The 21303-nt window shown below is 38.6% G+C and overlaps 1 protein-coding gene across 4 annotated transcripts in view; it reads left to right on the top strand.

The window, feature by feature from the left end:
* immp2l (inner mitochondrial membrane peptidase subunit 2) overlaps positions 1 to 21303 on the top strand; it is a 505123-nt gene that overhangs the window by 366367 nt on the left and 117453 nt on the right. For 3 of the 4 annotated variants that reach the window (XM_073059446.1, XM_073059448.1, XM_073059449.1), the window contains exon 5: positions 20841 to 20943. The exons of the other annotated variant lie outside the window; for it this stretch is intronic. In XM_073059446.1, the coding sequence (XP_072915547.1) occupies positions 20841 to 20943 (103 nt within the window). The remainder of the gene's footprint in view (positions 1 to 20840; positions 20944 to 21303) is intronic. 4 annotated transcript variants of the gene reach the window in all.

The raw sequence follows: 21303 nt of genomic DNA, 5'->3' as shown, positions 1-21303 counted from the left end.
TCAAAATTCATTGGAGTCCAGATCATTTCAACTTGCTTCAAAGCATGTGCTCTTACCTTTGTGTATTACTAGGTACTTTACATTATGTTTTGATGAGTGTGCTAATCATGTGAATGGTGCATAATTTATGGAACCATGCCAATTTGTGAATCTTTCTCTTCTTACTTTCTGAACAGCTGGGGCCAGGTGAAGTTAGATGGTGCTGACTGAACCTCTTAATGGGGCAGTGTTCTTCAATGTAACCAGTGGTGAAGATCAGTCCACAAGGCATGGTTTGGAAAGCCAGCACTGTTGGGTACAGCTGACTCATCTTTCAGACATACTCTAGATGTCATGGTGGAAAAGAGAGAGGTCCTTAACTCATGGGTGTCCTGATAGAGTCATGCAGCCGTGGAGATAGCAAATAATGTAAATACCAAGAATGAAACCTACAAACATGGGCTTGATGTTGTGGAAAACTTCAGTGATGTTGATGAAAGTGTGAAGTCCCATTTTCCAATGATTGTACCACTAACTTATGCATGGCTCCATGCATTACACCCCATCTCTCATCTCTGTGAATCATGAATAATAATTAATGCACCTCTCACTTTCTTACCTCATGACCACAACTCATATCTTCACACATTGCCAGTTGACACCAGATGACACGTAAATGATGATAAAAAAGAACTTATCTTGAAGGCAAACCTGTACATGGTTGTTCCCATACACCTGCTGTCCTCAGAGGTTGAAGAGGCTTATGTCAGCTATAGCCACCCTCATCATGCAGTAGTCAAAAATGAACATAGTATTCAGAATATTATGTGTAGTAATAATGAAATAAGTTCCTTTTTATGATGTCAGGTTTCTTGCTTGTTTTGGCAGTGCTGTCAGTTATCAAGTGCTGAGATTTCTACTTTGCACCAAATCTGCATTATCAATGGTGGATTTGCCTTGAGGAGTCAGCTGTTCTGTTACAGAATTTCCAAACTATGGTGTGCACTTTCAGTCATGGTAATTATGTGGCTGGTTCAATTTCTAGTGAGTTGTGACCTTAAGATGTAGTTGATTAGGGATTCGGAACTGGTAAAACCATTGAATGTCAGGCAAAAGCAATGGGGCATTCTCTTCTTAAAGCTGATGATGCTGTGAGGTGAATGTTACCAGCCACTTATCAGCTCAGTCCTGAATTTTGTCCAGATTGTACTGCTTGCAAATTCTCTTTGCTTCATTCTCTGGGTAATGAAGTATTAATATAGTATTAATGGCAAGACTCTTCGCAGTGTGGAGGGTCAGAGGGATCTTGGGGTATGAATCCATAGGACGCTCAAAGCAGCTGCGCAGGTTGACTCTGTGGTTAAGAAGGCGTACAGTGTATTGACCTTCATCAATCATGGAATTGAATTTAGGAGCTGCGAGGTAATGTTGCAGCTATATAGGACCCTGGTCAGACCCCACTTGGAGTACTTAGTTCATTTCTGGTTGCCTCACTACAGGAAGGATGTAGAAGCCTTTGAAAGGGTGCAGAGTAGATTTACAAGGATGTTGCCTGGATTGGGGAGTGTGCCTTATGAGAATCGGTTGAGTGAACTCGACCTTTTCTCCTTGGAGTGAAGGAGGATGAGAGGTGACCTGATAGAGGTGTACAAGATGATGAGAGGCATTGATTGTGTGGATAGTCAGAGGCTTTTTCCTAGGGCTGAAATGATTGCCACAAGAGGACACAGGTTTAAGGTGCTGAGGAGTAGGTACAGAAGAGATGTCAGGGGTAAATTTTTTACTCAGACAGTGGTGAGTGCGTGTAATGGGCTGCTGGCAATGGTGGTGGAAGCAGAAATGATAGGGTCTTTTAAGAGGCTTTTAGATAGGTATATGGAGTTTAGTAAAATAGAGGGCTGTAGGTAAGCCTAGTAATTTATAGGGTAGGGACATGTTCGGCACAACTTTGGGGGCCGAAGGGCCTGTATTGTGCTGTAGGTTTTCTATGTTTCTATATTTTAATAGCAAGTTACCATAAGCTAATTTAAAATTCTCTTCCTGCCAACATGGATAACTGGGGCATTGACCTTATTCTCCTCCTTCTCCTTCTCCATCTTCTCTCCATTTTCCTTTCCCTTTTCTACCTTTGCTTGCATGTGCTGAAACTACATGATTTCCAGGTTGTAAAATACATAATATTCTGCCAAGCAGTGTTCACTACCATACTCTTTCAAGAAACTGGCACACAAGAAATTTGATAACTCCCTGAATAGTATTGGTTTGTTTTCCATTTTTGTCCTGATTTCTCCTTTGATAAGCTGTGACATTTTGATATTCTCCCTCTCTTTCATAACTCATGCATACCTCTGGCAAGTTCTTACCCCTTATCTTCTTGCTTTGTATTTTTTCTGGTCCTCTCTTTTGATTCATCTCTTTCTTTTCCTCTTCTTTCTCTTGTTTACGTATATGGAACAAGTAGGAAATTGTAAAGTTCCTGAAGTCTCAGCAGTGTGGAAGGGATTAAGTTTTTACTGTGTAATTGGCCAAAATGTAATATGTGCTTAGCTCTTCAATTTGGTTTTTGAGTCATCTGAATAAAATCATCTGAATAAGTAAGCTCTTCAACTGATTGCCCTATTTACTTTTGCATTGTAAATGTGCCCAAGAGCATCTTTACTGCTTACTAAATTGCAAAATGCAATGCAGTTTGTTTTATCAAAACTGCAGGAAGATAGAGCTCTGAATAGGGAGAGCAAGTCTAAATTACAGGATAGGGTTTAGGAAGGGTTGCAGTGATTCTACATGTACTGTACTTTAATGCTTTACAATAAATATTGCTTTACAAGTTATATAACTCTTACTACAGTGGGACTTAGAAATGTAACTGACTGGCCTTTCATGCTGACAAGGTACTTGAAAACTGATAGAAGGTTAGCTTTGATGTGTAAGACTTCAGAGAAAGGGCACATTTGATTTAATCTTTTCATCTTTCACTGCATTGCGTTTGACAGCCTTTTGCTCATTGTGACTATAGGTTACATTTGCATCATGAAAGTGGGTCTCCACGCTGTTCTTAATGGCACATCATAAACTATGGTTAGGCTTACTGTACTATATATTTGAAAGTCAAAATGAAAGTGACCATAACCTTTAATTGAACTACAATTGGCAAGCTAGACAGGAATTATACTTCAGTAGATCTTGTATGACATCTGTCCATGTACTTGCTATTAAATGAAAATCACAATGCATGTTATTTTTATTTAAAAAGGCCGAGTAATATGGACATGTTACACTTTTCACTATACACCCCATGTCTGAAAGTCATAGGGCTGATTATACCAGCAGATATTTGAACCAGTACTTCAAGCTAAGAATCACCGTTGTGCATCCAATTGAATTCTAACATCACTTATGCATATGATATACAGTGCTGCTTTGGAATTAGGTAATATTTTTCCAAAGAACATGCATCATCAGCCACTCCCAGAACAATCATATTTTTCTAGCTCAACACAGGCAATTCATCTTTGATTTTTATTAAAACCTAGCTGCTCTCTTTAGCCTGTGGATACTTTGCTCCCAGGACAGCTCTTTTTGCAGTGCTGCCTTGCAACCCACCTCTTCCAATTACTTAGACTTTCTCTGGTTTTTGCCCCCTCTTTTGTTTCTAGTCATACTGGGAGCCCAGTGGAAAAACATAATTGATAAAAATATTTGAAAATGTGTCTTTGACCAAGAACTCAGGTTTCTTCAATGTTTACAATTCAACTTTACAACCACACAAACCACAACAAATATTCCTCAGTATCAACAATTAAGGATTCAAGAGGTAATACGTACCAAAGGATCTGGCTAGGGCTGGTTAGGAGAATTATTTTTACTCTTTCCTTTACATTATTTATGCAGTGTGATGTGTCACACTGGATAAGGATAATGTCACCAAGCTTAAATGCATGATATACACTGCTGCACATACTTTGTAGAGCACAGTAATATTGCAGTCATGATTGGTAATCAGCATTGTATATCACAAGTCTCTAAAGATGGCGCTATATTTTGTCAGCTGTTTCAGCTTCAGGGCTCATTGTAGTCTTGTCCGTACAAAGAAGTAAAAGTGTAATAATAAAATGGCACCTGAATATTTCTCCAGTGCATTCTTAAACCTCATACATTTATAATCATGATTACCTCTGTGACTTTCAGGTATCTGGAGCTAAAATGTAGTTCTTATTTTTATTGATCAGATCTAACTATGGCATAAGATCATAAAATATAGGAGCAGAATTAGGCCATTTGCCCATTGAGTCTGCTCTTCCATTTCATCATGACTGATCCAATTTTCCTCTCAGCCCCAATCTCCTGCCTTCTCCTTGTATCCCTTCATGCCCTGAGCAATCAAGAATCTATCAACATTTTGTCTTAAATATACATAAAGACTTGGCCTCTACAGCTGCCTGTGGCAAAGAATTCTACAGATTCACCACTCTCTGACTAAAGAAATTCCGTTCTAAAATGACACCCTTCTATTCTGAGGTTGTGCCTTCTGGTCTTAGACTCTCCCATCACATCCACTCTATCAAGGCCTTTTTACCATTCGATAAGTTTCAGTGAAGTCACCCCTCATTCTTTTGTATTCTGGTGAATACAGACCCAGAGCCATCAATTGCTCTTCATATGACAGGACATTCAATCTTGCAATCATTTTTGTGAACCTTCTTTGAAGCCTCTCCAGTTTCAGCACCTTCTTTCTAAGATAAGGGGCCCAAAACTGCTCAGAATATTCTAACCTCACCAGTGTTTCATAAAGTCTCAACAATACATCCTTGCTTTTATGTTCTAATCTTCTTGAAATGAACGCTAACATTGCCTTTGCCTTCCTCACCACAGACTCAACCTGTAAATTAACCTTTAAGGAATCCTGTACAAGGATTCCCAAGTCCCTATGCGCCTCAGTTTTTTGTATTTTCTGTCTATTTAGAAGTCAATCCTTTAATTTTTTTCTATCAGAGTCCATGACCATACACTTCCCGACACTCTATTCCATCTGTATTTCTGAAAATCTAAGTATACAACATCATCCGATTCTCCTTTGTTTATCCTGCTTGTTATTTCTTCAAAGAATTGCAACAGATTTGTCAGGTAAGATTTCCCCTTGAGACAACAACGTGGACTACGGCCTATTTTATCATGTGCCTCCAAGTACCCTAAGACATCATCCTTAATGATTGACTCCAATATCTTTCCAACCACTGAGGTCAGACTAACTGGCCTATAATTTCCTTCCTTCTGCATCTCGCCCTTCTTGAAGAGTGGAGTAGCATTTGCAATTTTTCAGTCTCCAGGAACTATTCCAGAATCCAGTGATTCTTGAAAGATCACTACTAATGCCTTCATGATCTCCTCACCCACCTTTTTCAGAACCCTGGGGTGTACACCATCTGTTCCAGATAACTTACCTGCCTTCAGACCTTTCAGTTTCCCAAGAACCTTCTCTCCAGTTATGGTAACTTCACACACTTCATGACCCCTGACACCTGGAACTTTCACCCTACTGCTAGTGCCTTCCACAGTGAAGACTAAAGCAAAATACTTATTCAGTTCATCTGCCATTTTGTTGTTTCCCGTTACTCTCCAGCATTGTTTTCCAGTGGTCCGATATCCACTCTTGCCTCACTTTTACACTTTATATATCTGAAGAAACTTTTGGTATCCTCTTTAATATTATCGGCTAGCTTGCTTTGGAATTCTATTTTTACCTTCTTAATGACTTTTTTTAGTTGTCTTCTGTTGGTTTTTAAAAGCTTCCCAATCCCCAAACTTCCCACTAATTTTTGCTCAATTATATGCCCTCTCTTCAGCTTTTATGTTGGCTTTGACTTCTTTCGTTAACCATGGTTGTGTCATCTTACATATAGAATACTTCTTCCTCTTTGGGATGTATATATCCTGTGCCCTCTGAATTGCTTCCAGAAATTCCAGCCATTGCTGCTCTACCATCATCCCTGCCAGTGTTCTCTTCCAATTAATTCTGGCCAACTTCTCTCTCATGCCTCTGTAACTTCCTTTACTCCACTGTAATATTGATATATCTGACGTTAACTGCTTCTTCTCAGATTTAGGGTGAATTCAATCATATTATGATCACTTATCCCTAAGAGTTCATTTACCTTAAGCTCTCTAATCAATTCAGTGTTCATTGCATCAACATTGAATCCAGAATAGCTGATCCCCTTGTGGGCTTAACCATGAGCTGCTCTAAAAAGCCATCTCATAGGCATTTGAGAAATTCCCCGTCCTGGAATCTAGTACCAACCTGATTTTCCAATCCACCTGCATATTGAAATGCCTCATGACTATTGTAACATTGCCCTTTTGGCATGTAATTTGTAGGCCACATGCTTACTACTGTTTGGCGGTCTGTGTACATCTCCCATCAAGGTCTTTTTACCCTTGCAGTTCCTTAGCTCTATCCTCAATAATTCAATACTTTTGGACCTTGTGTCACCTCTTTTTCATGATTTGACTTAATCTTTCACCAACAGAGCATCACCTCCCCTTCTGCCTTCCTGCTTGTCCTTTCAATACAATATGTATCCTTGGACATTAAGCTCCCAGCTATAATCTTCTTTCAGCCATAATTCCGTGATGCTACCCTGTCCAGATAACATATAATGATTGCATTCTACTTTGTTAGCTTCTATCCAACCTTTTGATGATTTGACGTGTATTGTTGCACATATTAGTATAAAACTTATGAAATATCCTTTCATCTCCCTCACTCTTCATTACTTCACTATTCTTCCTGAAAAACATATATGACTATTTTTCCATTTTACATACAACATATCATGCTTGGCATTACATTTCATCTTTGTTTTGCTCCTATGAATATTTTTTGCAACTTTTAATTTCTTCCAGTTCCAGTGCCCCTTCTAGTTCCATTACTGGCAAATTTTCCTTAAGTTTCTGAATCTAAATCTCATCCTGGGTTCAACTTTTTTTTCTTCAACAATAATTTCACAAATCAAAGGCAATTATTTTGCATCACTTGAAAAGTGGAGATTATTTTGTAAATGTATTAAACTTTCCATTAACAATCATTAGAACACAGATTCCTGAAAGGAAATATTGAAAAGTAACTATATTAAAAATCTTTAAGTTAGAGTATGGTTTGATTGCGTAGATGTTTAGATGTTTCCACTAGGGCTATATTTAGATAATCATAAATAGGTAGCAGTGGGACTTCAGCAAAAACTTATTTATCCTTAATATAGTAAGAACTAAGAACCATTAATATAGTTGTTTGGAACTTCACCTTGATATATTACAGCATTGTCTACATTTTCTATGAAAATAAGAAATTTGCCGATGCTCATAACCACAGAAGGTGGTGGAAACACCCAGTTAATCAAGTAGCATCTCTGGAAAGAGAATCAGATTTAATGTAAAATCTGAACTGAAAAAAGAGAAAATAGTTTGTGGGAATTGCTATTGGGGGTGGTTGAATAGAACAAAGGGAGTATCTCTGAGAGGATGAGGGCAACATTGCACATGTATGACCTGTGGTAGAACTGGCCAGTTCTGATACAGCCAAAGACAAGTTAACTGAAGTTGTTAACTGTTATTATTGTTACGTACCCCGTAACTGGGTCACTTACCAGCAAAGATAGGGAGGTCCGTTGAAGTCTGATGATACTATTTTTAACAGTATTTATTGATAATTATACACAACAAGAATATCAATGCAAACACATAGATAATATACATCGTCAATAATAAATCTAAAAGCGCGGGTATAATAATAATCAATAAGAAATAGCTCTATCGTTGTCTAGGGGATAATGTATTGTCCGATGGGAATATAAAAGTCACTCAAGTTCATTCAGGCTGCAGCTTTTGGTTGGAGAGAGAGAGACGGATTTTTACAACTTGCCAGTTTGTCCTTTTTATGATGTCGATCCTTCGAAATGTCATCGGTGGTGGTTTCTCCTTTTAGCTAAAGCCGTTCTTCCATGGTAAGGCCCCAATCCTGGCAACGGGAAAGGACACATGTGGGCCCTCCACCGGCTGTCGCTATTAAACGCTGTCACGGGATTTCTAGCATTTCTCCTGGTGCGTCTAAAGGGGTTGTTCCCCAGACCTTCTTTTATCCTTACTCACGGGGTCTCAGATGTCAATCAGGTTGGAATGATGCCATCCCTCAACCAGCCCACTTTGGTCATTCCCTGAGGGCTTCAAATAAATAGTACTGTACTCAATACACAATTCCGTCTCCAAGAGACAATGGCCGTTTTCCGTGGCTTTGTATCGCTGAGGGGCCAGGACATTCCAAACCCCTTGTGGATTCTGCGTGTCTCTCTCTCATTTCCTGGGACCCAGACCTGCATTAATAGCGATCTTGTGATTCTCAAAAAGGAGGGGGCTACTTTGTACCCTTCGGCCCCTCAGAGTTGGGGCACAGTCGTAACATTATTAACTGTGAAATAGTGCAAAAAGACCAAATGGAAGCTAAGATTTTGTTTCTCAAGCTTGCTATACAACGCAGAAGATCAAAGTGAGAGGAAAATGGAGAATTAAATTGGGAAGCAACAGGAAAATAGGAGTCGTCCCTGTGGATTTAACTGCAGGTGCTCTGTAATGTGCTCACTTAATCTGCATTAGGTTTTTCTGACATTATGGAGACCACTTTTGAGCAATGGTTGGATACCTAGCTACTGGAAAGAGGTGGACTGATGAGTGTTAACTCTCCTGTGGTTGAATGGGTAGGTGTTATGGATGTGGAAATGACCTGTGGAAATAAAAGAATGGACCAGAGAGTCACAGAGTGAAGCAGGATAGAAGAAAAAGAGGTTTCTGGTGGAGGCATTTTTTTTTAAGGTAATAATAATTGTGAGGATGAGTATGGCGGCTTGTGAAGGGGAGAATTTAGGCAACACTGTCCATGCTCTGTCCATAGAACTAAGTCAACATGGACCCTCTCTTGATTAAGTCAAGAAGGTGAACAAAGAATATTGGTTAGAAGCTGGAATTATTGGACAACAATCGGTGGATTTCTGGTGCTGTGCTAAAATGAATTTTAACGTAGTGAACAACAAAGTTCTTGACCCTTACACAGTTTCTGCTGCTGTGCTGAAAGGGAATTTAACATAGTGAACAACAAATTTCTACACCCATGCACAGTTTCTGCTGTTGTCTAAAAAGCTGAGTTTAGCAGTAAACCCTTAGGGAATATCCATCACAATGAATGGCAGGCACAGAAGGTGAGTCCAGATACAAACAACAAGATACAGCAAATTACCTGAAGTAATTTGGCCTGTCCCCTAAAACCCTCACTAATTTTTATAGGTGCACCATAGAAAGCATTCTTCTAGGGTGCATCACAACCTGGTATGGAAGTTGTCCTGTCCAAGACTGGAAGAAGCTGCAGCAGAACGTGAACATAGCCCAGCACATCACACAAACTAATCTTCCATCCTTGGACTCACTTTACACCACACACTGTCTGAACAGTGCTGCCTGGATAATCAAGAACAAAACCCACGCAGCCAACACACTTTTTGTCCCACTTCCCTCCGGGAGAAGGTTCAGGAGCATGAAGATTCGTACGGCCAGATTTGGGAACAGCTTCTTTCCAACTGTGATAAGACTGCTGAACAGATCCTGACCTGGACCTGGACTGTACCTTCCAAATATCCAGACCTGACTTGCACTTCCTTACTTCCCCTTTTCTATTTTCTGATTATGATTTATAATTTAAATTTTTATTATGTTTACTTTGATTTGTACTTCAGGGAGTGCAAAGCACAGAATCAAATATCGCTGTGATGATTGTACGCTCTAGTATCAATTGTTTGGTGACAATAAAGTAAAGTAAAGTAAGTTGGGTAATTGATGTTGCATCCTGTAGGCTGTAACGAGACCAGAAGAGATCACTGCATTTGCATTAGGTTTCTCCAGTGTCAGGGAAAACCACATTGTAAGGAACAAAGGAAGGAATTTACCTTAGCCTCCACCTCATCTCACGGAAACCTCTTAAACCAAAGTCACTGCTGCCCATTCTCACGGTGGCTTCATAACTTACTTTTATTGGCCCTTGCCTAATAACTCGAGCACTCTCAAGTTCCACAAAAAGTCCCAACGAGCCAAGCTCACTTCTTAAATCTAGTGCTTAAGCTGCACAAGCAACTGTCCCTGTGACCACAAGTGTCGTAGAAAGTTCCGAAAGGCCCTTCTTGCTTTTGTAACATCCATAGGATATAGGTCCAGGATTAGGCCATTTGGCCCATTGAGTCTGTTCCACCATTCCACCACCATGGCTGATTTATTATCCCTCTCTACCCTTTCTCCTACTTTCTCTCTGTAACCTTTGGCGACCCTACTAATTAAGAACATATCAACCTCCGCTTTAAGTATACTGTAACACTTACCCAACAGGCTGGTATATGTCTAGGGGAAAAGGAGATCCAGCCACTCACCAACCCCACCTCCCGTACACGCAGGTGCTGTGAGAATCAAGTTTATGCCGCGCACACACACACAATATCAAACTCACACCAGATATTGTTATGGAATACACTTTAAAGATTTTACTAAAACTAAAAGAGTACTATGCAATACAGTATATATGAAGGAAAAGAAAATAAAGCAAAAGGCGCCAACTTATCAAAGTTCAGTCAGTTTAGTGCACATCGTTGGAGCTCAACCATCGACCCATTCGACCCCTCGTCACTTGCCTCCGACCTCCACGTCCTCGCACCTGGGACCACCCCGGGTGGTTGACCGAGCAGTGCAGCACACGTCCACCTTCCTCAGCGTCTCCTTCCCGCCTCCCCTCAAAAGACCACGAAACCCCCCAAGCTCCCAGCCCCACAAGACAAAATAACATTCCCCATTGGTTAACAAATGAATACAATCCCCATATCAGCAAGTCCAAAGCTAAACAACTGCGAGAAAAAAACACTTATTAGACATAAAAGCATTCCTACTCTAGCAAACCAAAGAAGCCATTTTGATTACATACACAGTACATTGTACAATACTAATAATTTATTCTCCACGGCCATCTGTCACAATGGATTCCAAACAATACAAAACAACTGACTAATGATGTTCATCCTCATCTCTGTTCTAAAGGGACATCCTTCTATTCTGAGGCTTCTATGCTTTCCCACTATAGGAAACATCCTCTCTACATACACTAGGCCTTCCCACATTTAATAGTTTTCAATGAGATTCTCCTCATTCTTCTAAACTCCAGCAAATCCAGGCTCAGAGCCATCAAAAATTCCTTATACATTAACCCTTTTATTCCTTGAAACATTTTCATGAAACTACTCTGGACACTCTCCAATGGCAGCATATCTTTTCTTAGATAAAGAGTGCAAACTAGTCACAGCAACTCCAAGTGCAGCCTGACTAATGCCTTATAAAGCCTCAACATTACATCATTGCTTGTATATTGTAGTGCTCTTGAAATGAATGCTAACATTGCATTTGCCTTCTTTACCACTAATTTAACTTGCAAGTTAACCTTTAAGGAATCTTCCACAAGGACACCTAAATCCCTTTGCACCTCTGATTTCAGAATGTTCTCTCTGTTTAGAAAATAGACTATGCCTTTATTCCTTCTATCAAAGTATCTGACCATACATTTCCCAACACTATATTCCATCTGCCACTTGTTTGTCCATTCCCCTAATCTGTCTAATTCCTTCTGCAGACTCCTTGCTTCCTCAACACTATCTTCATACCTTCTTACAAACTTCGACACAAAGTAATCAATTCTGCCATCCAAATCATTGATATATAATGTGAAAAGAAGCAGTTAAAACACTGTGGAACACCAATAGTCACTGGTAGCCAACCAGAGAAGGCTCCCTTTATTCCCACTCTTTTTCTTTTGCCAGTCAGTTAATCTTCAATCCATGCTCATATCTTTCCTGTAGTACCATGGGCTCTTATCTTGTTTACCAGCCTCATCTGTGGCACCCTGTCAAAAGCCTTCTGAAAATCCAAGTAAACGATATCCCCTGACTCTCCTTTGTCTATCCTGCTTATCATTTTCTCAAAGAATTCCGACAGATTTGTCAGCCAAGATTCCCCCTTAAGGAACCCATGCTGTCTTTGGCCTATTTTACCAAGTGGCTTGAAGTACCCCAAATACTCGTCTTTAATAATGGACTTCAACAACTTCCCAACTACTGAAGTTGGGCTAACTGGCTATTCTTTTTTCTGCTTCCCACCCTTAAAGAGTGGAGTAACATTTCTAATTTTCCAGTCCACTGGAACCACTCCAGAATCTAGAGATTCTTGAATTCCTCCACTACTCATACTATCACAATCTCTTCAGCTACCTCTTTCAAAACCCTGGATTGTTGCCCATCTGGTCCAGTGACTTACCTTCAGAGATTTTAGCTTCACAAGCACCTTCTCCTTAGTAATAGCAACTATCCTCACTTTTGCCCACAAAACTCTTGAATTTCTGGCACGTTACAGGTGCACAAAATAGATAGTAATTTTGTCCACTATTTTTCGTCCCCCATTACTATCTCACCAACATTATTTTCCAGTGGTCCGATGTCCATTCTTGCCTCTTTTTTATTGTTTCTATATCTAAAAAATTTCAGTATCCTCTTTTATATTATTGGCTAGTTTTCTTTAATATTTCATCTTTTCTCTCCATGTTGCTTTTGCTTGCCTTTTGTTGGTTTTTAAAAGATTTCCAATTCTCTAACCTCCCACTAAATGTTGCTATATTATATGCCCTCTCTTTTGCTTATCATCCACTTATGACATTAGCTCTGGACTTGTGTCTGTGGTATACTTTGTACAATAACAGTATATTAAGTTCAGTACAGAGCCTATTATTAATTCAATGTTCCAAAACATCTGCATCATGCAGAGCCCTCCAACTTTGCTGGCATATAATAGATGATAGAAAGCAAGAACAGATATAGCTGTGAACAAAGATTTTTGTGGTGTTAATTGTTTGGCATACAGAATTCTTGATGTTTATTACTGAAATTAATTCGGCATTTGGGAGACACATGTTCAAATGGTATCTCAAATTTCACTTTACCAAGCCTTTAAAATGTAACGCTTACTGGGGTGAGTGTTAATTTCTATAAATTCTTTCCATTTTATTTTTAATGGATCTCTTTTTGCAATCTTCATTTGTGCTCTTCCAAGGACTTTTAGACCTATATTATTTTTGTCTTTGACCTTTCTTATAAAATCAAATCTTAATAAATAACAAACTGCAGAAGAAACCCAGTGGGAGGTTTTGTACTTATCACCTGGGAGCTGTACATTGCCAGAGCAGAGCAAAGAAAATAAAGTTTGTAGCAAGGATTGCACGATGGGAATAGAACCTATCAGGTTTTCTTTCCATTAATTTGAGTGGAAGGGAAAAGAACAGGTCACATGGGTGTTTCTCTGGACCAGACTTTCCTTTCTGCAGTCTTCCAGGTGATGTTTAATGCTCAAGGGATGACGAGTACGCCCACTTCACTGTTCAGCCATTTCCAGTTTACCAATTATATTTGCTAAATGTGAAATCCAGCAGATGCCCCAGTACCCCACACCATATGCTGTGTTAACAAGCAATCATGTGAAATTTTACTTTCAGCTTACAATATTTCTGCTTCCTTACACTTGTGCTCATTACCTCTTTTTCTCAATCTTCACATTTCTTATATGTTTCCAATTAATGTTGCATTGGCCTTATCACTGCAAACTCTTTGAATTATTTCAGCAGTTTCTCCATGCCTTATTATTCTTTAGATATGGTATTAAAAATCCACAATTTTTTTCCCTGTTTTGGAAATTGCAACCAGTTCCTCTGCCAATGAAAATGCTGGCTCAGAGAAAACTCTCTAATGTGTCGTGTATTTGCCTGTGGAAAACCTATTACTACTCTGCCTTCCAGCTTGAGTTAAGTTCCAGGGCACTTTAGCAAAACATGTAGAAGAAGTACTCCATACATTGTGTGTTTATTTCTGTCTTTAAAGGTTTAAATTGTTGAAGAAACTGCTGAGGTTGATTTTTTTTTAATGCTAAAATTCTTGGGTAAACATAATACGTAAATACTTATACCCCAACAGATACAATTGCATTCTTTGTATTTCACAGCATTCTCCCAAATCATAAGAACCTTCTACAGGGGCACAATTGAGAGCATTTTGACTGGCTGCATCACTGCTTGAAATGGGAACTGTGCCTCCCTTAATTGCAGGATTTTGCAGAGAGTAGTGCAGACAGCCCAGTGCATCTGTAGTTGTGAACTTCCCATGATTCAGGACATTTACAACATTGGGGACCCAAGTCACCCCAACCACAATCTATTCCAGCTGCTACCATCCGGGAAGCGGTACCACAGCATAAAAGCCAGAACCAACAGGCTGTAGGTTAGCTTCTTCTACCAGGCCATCAACTGATTAACTCACACTGATTTGAGTGTATTTCTATGTTACATTGACTGTTCTATTTATTATAAATTACTATGATTGCACATTGCTCATTTAGATGGAGATGTAACGTAAAGATTTTTACTCCTCATGTATGTGAAGGATGTAAGAAATAAAGTCAATTCAATTCAATTCATTTTGTTTATATTATTTCAGATAATTCATCAGCATCTCCCCTCTACATCCTCTGCAAATCTAATTGTTGCTATTACTTAATCTCTTTACTGTTATTCCGTACTGCTCTGTTATCTCTGTCACTTAACCTATCTGCCTTTCACATTATTACATATCTTCCTTTCAGTTATCTCTTCCATTTCTCTGCATTTTCTTAATTATTTCATTTCTAACTAAAGCACATTTTAAATTAAATTTAATATGAATATTTTACATTTATTTTCTGAGTCCAAAACTATTACAACTCTGCAAAACATTAAATGCACTTATATATACTACTTGTATAATTTCTTGTTGCTTTAATAACAATCTACATAATACAGTAATAGCATGTGTAGATTCTTTTTACTTCAAATAGGATGTGGCCATCACAGCTCCAAAGGTAACTGCCCTTGAGAAAATGGTGCTGAGCTGCCTTATGTAGATTCGATGCCTAGCTTCATGATGCTTCTGAATTGTACTTCTAATGCAAATAGGAGTCTGAAAATTTTAATTTTTGATAACTTGAGTTTTATTTTTAGATTAAGAAGTTAAACTGATCCATTTGCAGATTTTAAATTGATGATACATACTTAATTTTTAAAAATCTTTTTACTTTCAAACTTCATTACAAAATCAGCATACAGAAATATGATTGCTAATGAAAATGTTCCACAGAAAAGATCTGCAGACTAAAACTGACATTTGTAGAGTACCTATCAGGAAAGTGTTTAGTTATCCAAGGGTGCTGGAAAATCAGAAGACAATCCTGCTTCAACCACAAATGGGAAAAGTGCAGAGCTTGGAGCATACCCTTTCCATTGGGGAAATGGTGACCAATTCCATTTAAGCACCTTTGGACCCAGTCATAATGCAATGACTGCTGGCTGGTGCCTTGGCTTCCATTACTGTCAGGGCGGGAGGATGGTATCTCAGGAGAAAATGACAGCAGCAGCCAGATCAGTGGAGCCATGACTGGCTCTCTTGTAAAGCAAGGTAAACCAAGCACATGGCCAGCATAGTGGTAGGGGACTCTCACCAGTGACACAGACTGATGTTTCTGTTGCAGTGAACAAGACTCCAGGATGATATGTTTCCTCCCTAATGCCAGGCCCAATGATATCTCTGGGTGGCACAGAACTTCTTAAAAGGCTGTGTAAGTGGCCACAGTCTGTCCTCTAAATTAGTATTAATGATATAGGCAAGAAGAGAGATGAGGTCCTACAAAGAGAATTAAGGGAGTTAAGTACAAAGTTTAAAAAAGCAGGGCCTGTAGAATTGCAATCTTGGGATTATTCCCTGTGCTACATGATCATAGTGTTGTCACGTGGCTTAGTGGATAATGTATCGGTCTAGTGATCTGAAGGTCACTGGTTCGAGCCTCAGCTGAGGCAGCGTGTTGTGTCCTTGAGCAAGGCACTTAACAATACATTGCTCTGCGACAACACCGGTGCCAAGCTGCTTGGGTCCTAGTGACCTTCCCTTGGACAACATCGGTGGCGTGGAGAGGGGAAGGCCTGCAGTTTGGGCAACTGCCAGTCTCCCGTACAACCCTGCCCAGGCCTGCGCCCTGGAAACCTTCCAAGGCACAAATCCATGATCTCACGAGACTAACGGATACCTATTATTATTACATGATCATGAAACCAAAAAATAGGAAGATAGTACAAACAGGAAGAAATAAGAAAATAGGCTTCAGGTGCATGTATTATTGGGTGGTACTTGTATCAGGTGGTACCTGTACAAGTGAGATGCTTTTCAAGTGCTACTTCGGAGGATTGCTAGGGACAGGACTGGTCCAGAGGTTTAATATCTAAATTGGGGCATGGTGAATTTTGATGGTACTAGACAGGAGATTGATTGGAGGGCAAAGGGACATCTGGCAAGTGGGAGGCATTTAAAAGTGAGATGTGGACCTCTTGCAAGTGGGCCTTTTAAAAGTGATATAAGGAGTGCTCAAAGTCTACATGTTTCTGTTAAAGTGAAGAGCAAGGCTGGCAGGAACACTGAGCCCTGAATGGTAGGCTGTATTAAGTCCTAGGCCAGGAAATAGGAGGTGTGGATCAGGTGCAGGCAGCTGGGGCCAAGTGAATTCCTGAAGGGGTACAGGGGATGAAGCAGTATTCTCAAGAAGTAATGGCCACAAGAACTCCATGTTTACCAGCAGCAGAGTTTAGAAGAGAGAATCCAACCCTAACTTAAATCATGCCATTTCTTGGAAACTGTCATATGTTCTCAAAATACTTCACTTCTCTTCAAACCAAGTCTCCTTTAAATCAATGATAATTTCATTGCCTCTATTTTCACAGAATGTGCAATTCCAGGTCTCCGTGGTCAGAGTAATTACTCCCATGGTTCCATTCTAGTAGCAGTATAGAGGACAGCAGGTTTGCACTAATTCCATTTGTTGACTGGATGAATCTGCTTAATGTCCAGCGATAACCATTCTGGCAAGATGGATTTATCAGCTCCATAATACAGGCTGTTGAACAAAACAGAACCTATTAGAACCATTACATTCAACCAAAAGTTCAGTTCTCCCTAGATACAATAATATCCTGCTTTAACCACTTTCTGAAGGACAATTACAGAAGGGCAATAAATGCTGGCCTTGAAAGTAATGTCCACATCACATATATGGAAAGAGATAAAAATGAGGACCATTTTTCTTTCATGAATTTATGTTTTAAATTGAAGACGAGCATAGGGATTGGATTTTGCTTGATGCATGTTGCTTGCTATGGTACATTGCTAGCAAATGGCCCTTAGGCATATTATATGGTCACTTTGATACTCTGAATCATTTATCACTTTAAAAATTATCTGCCTGATATTTGTGCGCAGACTTTTCATGCCTTCAGCAAAGATACCTCAGAAAATGAAAGCTGTGCTTTTTATCACTTTTTGAAATCCTCTAGTCAGGCATCTATTCCATCATTGTTCATGAAGTTGGGTTTAACAGGTTAGTACCAATGTTCATATATTTATAAGAAATAATTTGATGTTGCTATTTTGTGGATCTTCTATGCTGTACTTTTCTCACATTGTTTTCATGATAGAAAGGCAGTCTTAATCCATATAATTTGAGTTAAATGAGAATCAATAAATATATTATTCAAGCAAAGTAATGTAAGCAAGTTAAGAAAATAAAGTTGAGTGGTCATTAGGTAAATTGAGAATGCATGGATTCAAGTCCAACCATGAGCTCATCTTTGACCGGATTTCTTTAAGAGACAAGAATTGTTAAGAGCATCAGTGAGTCTGAAGAAGGTAGCTATATTCCAAAAGTTTTATTGAATTCTCTTAAAGAGATCATCAGGAATTAGTAGTGGTATACTAAGGGCAAAAGTATTTTATTTTATTTGCTTCATTGTCATTACCCTAATTACAATGATTTGGTTTTAGATTAAAGACCTGTGCTATCACTTAGACCTTAGAATCAATGTTCTGAAATACATGAGTGAAATTCTATGCTACAACTTTTTAAGACTACTATCTCATCCACCTCAACAATTTGGCGTTGGGCATACAGCATCTGAATGGCAAAAACTTCACATTCTGCATTGATTTTCCCATGAATAGTAAGATGAAAACCTTTTCATAAGATCTTCGGGTGAAGTGTTTATTTTCACTAGAATACATACATTGTATTTACATACACTAACCTACCCATCTCTGAGGAGAGTTTATGCAAATACCAGCAGGATAATTGCTATAAACAAGAGAATATCTGCAGATGCTGGAAATCCAAGCAGCACACACAAAATACTAGATGAAGGCTTTCGGCCTGAAATGTCGATTGTACTCTTTTCCATTGATACTGCCTGGCCTGCTGAGTTCCTCCAGCATTTTGAGTGTGTTAGTTGCTATAAAATTCAGTTTAATCTGCATAAATATAACAATTAAGAGAATTAGGGTTTTGCTGCAAATTTTTCATTAGGTTGTTATCACCAAGGAACTTTTTTTTAATGTTGGTTATCAAATTTAAACTCAGATTTTACAGTTAAAGTAAGATGACTAATTCTATTTTCCTGATCCTACTAACCAAATTTTAATAGAATTTATTTCTATGTATTGGTGAAACTAATACACCACAAAAATTCAGGTGCCTTAAGAAAACCTACAGTATTTAGGCCCTAATTAAACTTGTCTAGCTTTGTTGAATAGGCTGGATTAATTTCATTCCTAACACCAGGAGCTCTATTCTGGTATCTGTCTTGAGAAAGGATTGCTAGGTAGACAAAGGAGTTAAGGATATTTTCAAAATCTCCTTTAAAAAGAATGCAGCATTCCCATCAACTCTCAGAAATTCCTGGCCTCTGAATGCTCAGAGCGGAAATAAATATTTTGGCAGGTATGGTGAACCTGCTGCATCATGTGTGCAGGGAAGCTCTGTGTGAACAACAGAAGGAGCACTCATCACAAACCGTCCACCTGGCCCGTTGAGCACCAGCTGCCCCATCTAGGATCCATGCATTGTTCTTGTATGTCACCACAGAAAACTGTCCCACAAACTGGGATGGAAACAAAACATCCTCAATTCAATGGGACTGCTGGAATGAAGAAGTTAGATGAATCAGCTAGGATCTTAAATTCGCATCTGAAATGCTAGTTGCTCTGTTAGATTATCCATCCCCATCTAAAATAAAAGCAATAATTCAATTTATACATTTATTTGTTTGTTTGTTTGTTTATTTAGAGATACAGTTCAGGACAGGCTCAACAAGCCACACTGCCCAGCAGCCCACCTAATTTGCCTAAACACAAGACAATTTACAATGACCAATTAACTTACTAATCATTATGGTTTTGGAATATGGGAGGAAACCAGAGCACCCGGAGGAAACCCGCATGCCCTCCGGAAGGCTGTACAGACATCGTCAGAATTCTGACGTCCTGAGCTGTAATAATGTTGCACTACCATAGCAACCCAATTGCTTAGATGTAATCAATCGTCATATTACTGGCTTCTGTTATACAGAATCTATAGTGATTTTTCAACCGAATAAGAGCTGATTTGATGAGTAAATTGGGCTAGATGTAATGACCTCCATCTTCCAGGACAGGTTGGATGATTCTCAGTACTCTTGGAACCTTTGATAGGCTTTGTCTCCTGAGCATCATTTAAAAAAAACATTAATTCCAGTTGATAAGTGGTCATTTGTCTTGTTATCTGAACATCATAAGGGGGCAGACGTATGCAGCTTTCATTTGCCCATCATCTTCAATGGGTAGTGATGTCATCAAAATAACGTAATGTTTAGTTTGCTAATTAAACTCATTTAAATTGATTAACTCCTGTCTGAGGGGGGGTATAAATAAACAGGCATGTGTTGAATCATTATAAGCAGAAATTCATTTAAACAAATAATAGTTTACAGCTGAGAAATGCACAACTAAGAACAAGATTCAGGCTGATCATTCAGTTCAGAAAATGCAAAATCAGTGCTCCATTCTGTAACTGAAATGAACACAAGATGAATTCCAAAGCAATGTTATAAAAACATGAAATGAGGGAATCTCTTGTATTTTATCAGCAAATGTATAATAATGTTCTGCTGTATCAATTAGTATTCTGATGCGAAAATTGATCTGATTTTCTCTAAAGCTGCGAAATCCAATTGCTGTCAAGAAAACACGGAGTGAGGTCAGAATTTTAAAGTCATGGAATCACACAACAAGGAAATATTCCCTAAGGCCCACAATGTCCAAGCCAATCACCAAGTACCTGTATCTCATATTAATCTCACTTACCAGCACTTGGTTCATATCTTTCTATGTCTTCGTGATTCAAGTGTCCATCCATATACTACTTAAATGCTGTGGGAGATTTTGACTTCATCAGCACACAGTGATACTGCTAGTCCAAGCCCTTGCTTTTGTTTCTTTTATTATTGTGAATGGATACCTTTGTTAAAGAAAATCTGGTACATGTGCTATGTTTATTCATTTTAGTCTTGATAAGTTCCTTGAGTTTCCCTTCATTTTTATAAACTTATCAGTGTGACAGTAATTTGTAGAGGAGATGTTAAGAAATGGATGAATAATAGATGTGGTTTAACTAAATCAAGCAAAAAAATAAATATTAAGATTTGATTTTTATTACTTTTTGATGTCTGAAATTATTTAGTGATTGAGCAATAATATTTTAACAGAACACTGATATGTTTTCCTGATCTGAACTACAGACATCCTGTTATTGTGCTTTAAAAATACATAGTCGCTGAAGAATAGCATTGTATTCATTATATTTTATAGAACTATGGGATACAGGAACAGATACATCAAAATTCCCAGTGGGCATTTGTGGATCGAAGGAGATCATCATGGTCATAGCTTTGACAGTAATGTTTTTGGACCTGTAAGTCTATCTTCTTTTCCCCTTCTCTTTGACTGGTATGTTAAACTAATGTACAGGCAAATACCAAAGTTATTAAGCAACAAGAGGAAGTAATTTTGCAAATTATTCGATTTATTTTCTCAGATAATGCATACATACTTCAAACTCAGTGTGTTTTAATGGGCATGGAATTATGATGAAATTATGTACTGTATTTTCATTTGATTCTTTAATGTGTTTCTATGATGTGTAAAAAGATATTACAGAAATCATCAAACAAGTAAGTGTACTTCACTACTAATGCTTAGTTCCTAAAACACTAATAATTACATAAACAAATTGAGTATTAGGAAACTTACACTGGAGAAAAACACATTGATC

This window comes from Hemitrygon akajei, chromosome 10 (genome assembly GCF_048418815.1).
Source record: "Hemitrygon akajei chromosome 10, sHemAka1.3, whole genome shotgun sequence".
Classification (NCBI taxonomy): Eukaryota; Metazoa; Chordata; class Chondrichthyes; order Myliobatiformes; family Dasyatidae; genus Hemitrygon; species Hemitrygon akajei.
The sequence above is the reverse complement of the archived record's forward strand: the minus strand, read 5'-3'. Positions and strand labels throughout refer to the sequence as shown.